Source organism: Mizuhopecten yessoensis, unplaced genomic scaffold (assembly GCF_002113885.1).
Source record: "Mizuhopecten yessoensis strain PY_sf001 unplaced genomic scaffold, ASM211388v2 scaffold5229, whole genome shotgun sequence".
NCBI classification, from domain to species: domain Eukaryota; kingdom Metazoa; phylum Mollusca; class Bivalvia; order Pectinida; family Pectinidae; genus Mizuhopecten; species Mizuhopecten yessoensis.
In genome coordinates, this window is record NW_018405944.1 from 34,309 (window position 1) to 40,308 (window position 6,000).

Consider the following 6,000-nt stretch of genomic DNA (forward strand, 5'->3'; position numbering starts at 1 on the left):
TGATAATCATTATTGGATCAACCAATTAGAATAAGGATAAGAATTACATGTAGCCTCAAAGACCAAAGTTAATGAGAAAGAGAACAACAGGAGCTATAAGGGGTCGCAACATACTTCCTCTCGGTCACCTCTTAGTTTGGTAATGTATCTAATGGCAATTGCCTACGTGGTAGTGCTATCCTGAGCCTTTACATTTCATAATGAAAACTGGGTGGAGATGAGCACTGTGCTTGAGAAAAACAAAGAGCATATCAACATATCTGTTGATACATAATAAGTAATAAACTACAAAGAGTTACTTATAAAGAAAACGGAAATGAGATTTTTCTTTCTAAATTATTGAATTTGTTATATGATTTGTAGAGTTGAGTATTCAACAAAGAGTCAAAGATCATATGTATGTCACTATTATTTGAAATTCAATTTCATTCTCCAAGATAATTTGTTCTTCCCCATTAGCGGAGATATTCAGACTTCTGGTCAGGGAAAGATTATTAGACTCTTTCATCCCGAGGGTGGAATTTCCCTGTCCTACACCCTTGGGCATGAAAAGAGTATTTTTCTCTCATTTCAACTACCAGAATAAGCTCAGAAACCATGAAGATGCGTTTGAACTGGCTACCATTTTGAAAATATTACTTTTGCCACAGAGCATTTTAGACGAAAACGAATCAGTCAGCCAGATTTAGCATACCGCATGTGTGCAAACATTATCACGTCATGTCATGTCAATGTTCAGCTATTATGACATCACGTAAGGTGAAATTGGGTGTAAGATAGAAATTTCCTACACCCCTTTCTTACCCTGGACAGTTCTATCTTACAAACACGGAAATGGGAGATATTACTGTCTTACCCTTTATAAAGAGGGGAATTCCAATTGAACAGGTGGGTGACGTCACTTCATGTCAGCAATAGCAAATCATGGAACCAGGAAGATAACTCTGACTTGCTGGAAATCATAAAATCAATGACTGCATTTCATGAAATTTCCACTTGTATTTGAGATGGGAGAAAAATAATCATTCCCAACTTTAGGAGTAAAACAAAAAATTCTCAACCATGGGGTTAAGATCCTTAAATGTCCGGCCCTTGGGCAAGTCATTTAGGAATCTTACCCTTTTGGTTGAGATGTTTCTGTCCTACCTCAAAGGTAGAGAAAGGTTCTATTAATTATTCACTTATTCAATATATATATATTTCTAGGTAGAAGAACGGGTTCTCTGGATGACGACGACGGTCTTCCAAATACTTACGATTATCAGGATTCTTTTATTGATGACGTACGTTCCTCCGAGGACAGTGAGGAGTCTGAACCGAATCCCGAAGACTCGGATTCAGATTTTGACGCGGACAATTCTGAAGATATCCGTAAACTTGTCAAAGACGCCAAAGGTTTTATCAAAAATAAGAAATTCCAAAAAGTAAAATCCTAATTAATTCAAAACCGAGACGTGTTTTTGAGCAGATTTTTACTTTGTAAACCTACTGGTGTGGTTATAAATCAGATGACTTTTAAGGAAGAATATGTGGACATTTTTTCTCATACCTGTAAATATAATGTTATAAAAAATGAATATCCCATTAAAGACTGTCAATCACTCGGACATATTTGTTTAATTCATACTACGGGCAGTGGTAAGGTATACATTATGAAAGACTGCCATCATTGAAATCAGTATTTTTCAAATTTTTGTTTTTATCACTCCATTTAGAAGATTGAGAGAAAGTAAAGATTTGAATGTGTGCTCATTTGGTGGAAAATTGTACTTTAAAGTGTTAAAAAGCCTTTTGGAATAATCTGAAGGGTTTATTCCAGTTCATAATATCAAAATAAGTGGCGGTTTCCTGATATGTTTGAGGTACTGATAAACCTTGTTATATTGCCAGTATTGGTCCTACATAATTTTGGCATTGTAATCACATGAAGCGAGATATATTAAAAAGGAATTTCCTCATCCCTCAGACATACTGTAACCCTGTTATATATTGCTATTATTTTCCCTGTGGAATTTTATCATTATAAGAATTTGTTGTTATATATACAATAACAGTGTCAGAGGATAAATGAGATGGCAGAGGAAATAATCGGCATTATAAAGAGGTTTTACTGTAGATATGAAAGAGTCTGTCAATTTACTTTTAAAAATATGGGAATGGAGACAACCTGCTAAATGCTAAAATATAATATAGAAAATGAATTGAAATATTTCTCAATGTTTTGGAGTTAATTTTATTCATGCCTTGTTCTAGAATTCATGTCATCACAGTGCAGACAACAGGTCAGCTGTAAATCTTAAGTTCAAGGCTCATTTTTGAAAGCTTGTGGTTTTGTGTAAGGTTTTATTTGTATGGAAAAAAATGTTGATGTGTTGTGTCAGTAAACCTGTAACATTCTCTTTAATATGAATAGTTGCTACGCAAAATGTTTAGCTCCAATGAACATTTAATAACTACAATATGGTAAATGGTTTCTTGATGAGAGGTTCCTCAAATATTATTTTTTACCAATTTATAAAAAAAAAGTCCACTTTTTTTTTTACCAATTTGAGAAATTTATATTGAAATTTGGCAATTGTAAGTCCCATGATCATGATGTCTGTTTAATTAAGTGAAAACTTTCTGGATAGTTTTGTGGATAGTGTTTGGGATTTAATTTTGAGAGTATGAGTATGTTTATTGTGTTCTAGAGGATATCTTTTATCACACATTCTGACACCTTTATATCAATGATATGTGAAAACTGACATCAGAACAGTTTTCTCAAAGGTTGTCTAGTGACAGTGCTATCCCAAAACCCTCACCCAAGGTAGGTCATCAGGTCTAGTGACTGTACAATCCCAAAACCCTTGCCCAAGGCAGGTCATCAGGTCTAGTGACAGTACTATCCCAAAACCCTCGCCCAAAGGTAGGTAATCAGATCTAGTGACAGTACTATCCCAAAACCCTCGCCCAAAGGTAGGTCATAGGTCTAGTGACAGTACTATCCCAAAACCCTCGCCCAAGGTAGGTCATCAGGTCTAGTGACAGTACTATCCCAAAACCTTCGCCCAAGGCAGGTCATCAGGTCTAGTGACAGTACAATCCCAAAACCCTCGCCAAAGGTAGGTCATCAGGTCTAGATAACTGCTCTCACCAATTGTTAAAATGCCTGAAAATTGTTTAAAATTGATTATTAGTGTGATCTGAAAACTTAAAAAAATGGGACAACTAATAAATCTTAAAAACTAATTTACGTGTTGTGGATACATGTCTAAAGGAAAGTGATGGATGTTAACTATTTTGATTACTTTAACAATAATGGAATTTTGAAACTACTTTAAAAACTGAAAGTTTTCAATATTTTTAATGTTTACTATATGTAACAGTAAACTTGACTGGTACAGTTGTCACTGGTTTTCTGTTCTGATGTACATATATATATATTTTTGTTAGTAAATGCAAGTTGACTGGCCATTTTGTGTTCTTGTCTGATCTGAGTATTTGTCAAAGCATGTTGAAACAATTTTGTATTTTTTTCAACATAGATAAAAACAATGGCACGAAGGATCCGAACACAAGCTTGGATCCTTTGCACCGAATACTAATGGTGCAAAGTACCAGCTGATACATGTGTTACAGTTGCGCTCAGAAATGCAAGCTGCTAATGTAAACCTAGGTCTGTTTTCTGACAAACTATGATTTTTATCATAATTTTGAAATACAGAATTGGGCTAGAAAATACCATATAGGGCCTCCTATTTTTCCGTTAAAATGTTTTTAAACTTCTAAACATTGTACATACGTAATCATTAAAATGATATCATAAGAACAATTTTTATGTTATATTCAATAAACATACCCCCCCCCCCATGGCAGCCTTTTTTGCCTCTTGCCGAGGTATCTGTTGTTGTATTGTAAGCTGTGTTTTATATCATTTTGCTTTGATGTTATATCGATAGGAGTTTGAGTCCGAGAACTGAACATGAATATTTGTACTGTCAAACCCCACCACTGCCATATTATAGTTCCTTATCAATCTGAACACCCTGCAGTAAAGCGGGAGTTGAGATGTTGTTCTTCAAGAACTGATAACTAATTAGGAAATTAAAGAGAACTCTCTCCTCACCTTTCCTGGGGTTTTCGTATGGGTGTATATACATTCAGAAATCTATTACAGTTTTAATATTCTAAAATATTTTGTACTTGAGATTTTGTTTCCTTGAATCCAAAATGTTTATAAGATGAACAAGGTCGGTCTATATAGTATATTGTAAGGTTTTTCTAATGATATTTTTTTTCCATTGCTGATTTAATTATACCTTTCCATGTCACTGTGCTTAATATCAGTACGGTAGAAATTTTTCAGATGAAAGGCACAGGCGGGGGTGAACTTGTGTTTCAAGAACCAATCTGTGATGCAAACTCTGAAAGGCTTTGTGTGCAAAAAGATAAGATGGTTATTGTTTCTGCAGATCAGGTTTTATTAGAGGTAACTTTAGGCATTTAACAGCGAGTTTTTTTGGGGAAAAGACCGCAGTTGAGAGCGACTTTTTATGGTTCAGTGACATAGATGATATATAGGTACTTACGCAAATTATTGGCTAATAGATGTGTTATAGTTGCTCTCACAAATTTGCAAGCATTATTATTTTTTGATTCCTCTATCAATAGTTATATAAATCATCATTTTGTACATCTATTGACACTGCTGTTTTAGGTAGTCTGCATCTTTACGATTCCTCGGTGAAAGTACTTATAAATCTATTCAATCTTGGAGTCTGTTCTGATGCTCAAAACTCATTCAGTGTTTGAATTTATTTGCTCGAAATGTGTTCAATTTCCTGAGTTGGTTGTCTCCATTATCTGTCGATCCTGACTTTTATATACGAATTGTTCTTTTGGAAATTTCTTGATTTAATGACAGTTTGGACTTTCTGAAAATCATTTACTGAAATTCAACGACAGGTGAGGTGGGTAGAATGAATGGATGCGACTCTGAAAACAGAGAGCTCGCTATGAGGGAATATTTTCTCCACAGATTGCCAAAGTTGTTCCAGTCTCAATAAAGTTAAATTGAGATCATCAAAGAAAATTGTTCATGTGTATCTTGTATCTCTCTGGTATACCGAAAACAATTTCCAAAAAGACTAAGTAATTTTCAAATTTTCAAATAAAGTTTTCTATTGAAAAAATAAAAAAAATATGAAAAGGATGATAAGTAAGGTAAATATGATTTGAATAGCTGACTCCAAGGGGTTCTTTTTTTTTTGGTATTTAATGTGCATTTATTCAGTTGTACAAAGTACAACGATGTCACTTTCTGAAATACTGATTTGTATGGACAAATGATGAATATTTGTTCTCGTCTTATAATAACTGAATACCAGTTACAATATATGGTCCCCATAGAGAATGTGTTCATCGACATTGGAAATTACACTCCTTGGCAGGTTATCTACAACTACATTTGAACTCTTCCAAATCAATGGTTGGAAAAGTTCATCATGAAACTTCGGGGGTGAATGAGTTGAGATGGGATACACTAATTAGAAGGTCACATGGGTCTGCAGCTGTCATGCAAAAGAGGGGACATTTGTTGTACCCTGTGTGTGTATATATAGTGGGGAGCTAGGCTTCAACAATGCATGGATGTTTATTAAAACATGACAATATTGATTGGCTTTGTTTATTTTTCATGATTCGTTCTCGTCTCACTGACAGAAGCATCCAACTATTATCTACCACCATGCTATATTGTAAGCTTACCTGGTCCGAAGCTTATGTCATATCGTGGCATCCGTCATCCATCCGTCCGTCTGTCCGTTGTCCGTACGTCAACAATTTCTTTAAGCAACTTCTTCTTGATTGGAATTTAACTAAATTTGACTGGGAGCATCCCTAGGTGGTGGGGATTCAAAATTGTACAAATGGTGGGGCTGACCCCCCAGGGGCCAAAAGAGGGCAAATTGTCTATATTGCTTTACATGACTTCTTCTGTTGAACTATGCCCCCCCCCAC

The 6,000-nt window shown here is 35.0% G+C and overlaps 1 protein-coding gene across 4 annotated transcripts in view; it reads left to right on the plus strand.

Annotated features, from left to right (window-relative positions):
* LOC110450416 (ABC transporter F family member 4-like) overlaps positions 1-5,656 on the plus strand; it is a 28,938-nt gene extending 23,282 nt beyond the window's left edge. For 3 of the 4 annotated variants that reach the window (XM_021497916.1, XM_021497914.1, XM_021497915.1), the window contains exon 16: positions 1,207-5,656. In XM_021497916.1, coding sequence (XP_021353591.1) covers positions 1,207-1,436 — 230 coding nt within the window. In that variant the 3' untranslated portion in view covers positions 1,437-5,656. The remainder of the gene's footprint in view (positions 1-1,206) is intronic. The other variant, XM_021497917.1, reaches the window with a different exon arrangement.
* The last annotated feature ends 344 nt before the right edge of the window (positions 5,657-6,000 follow it).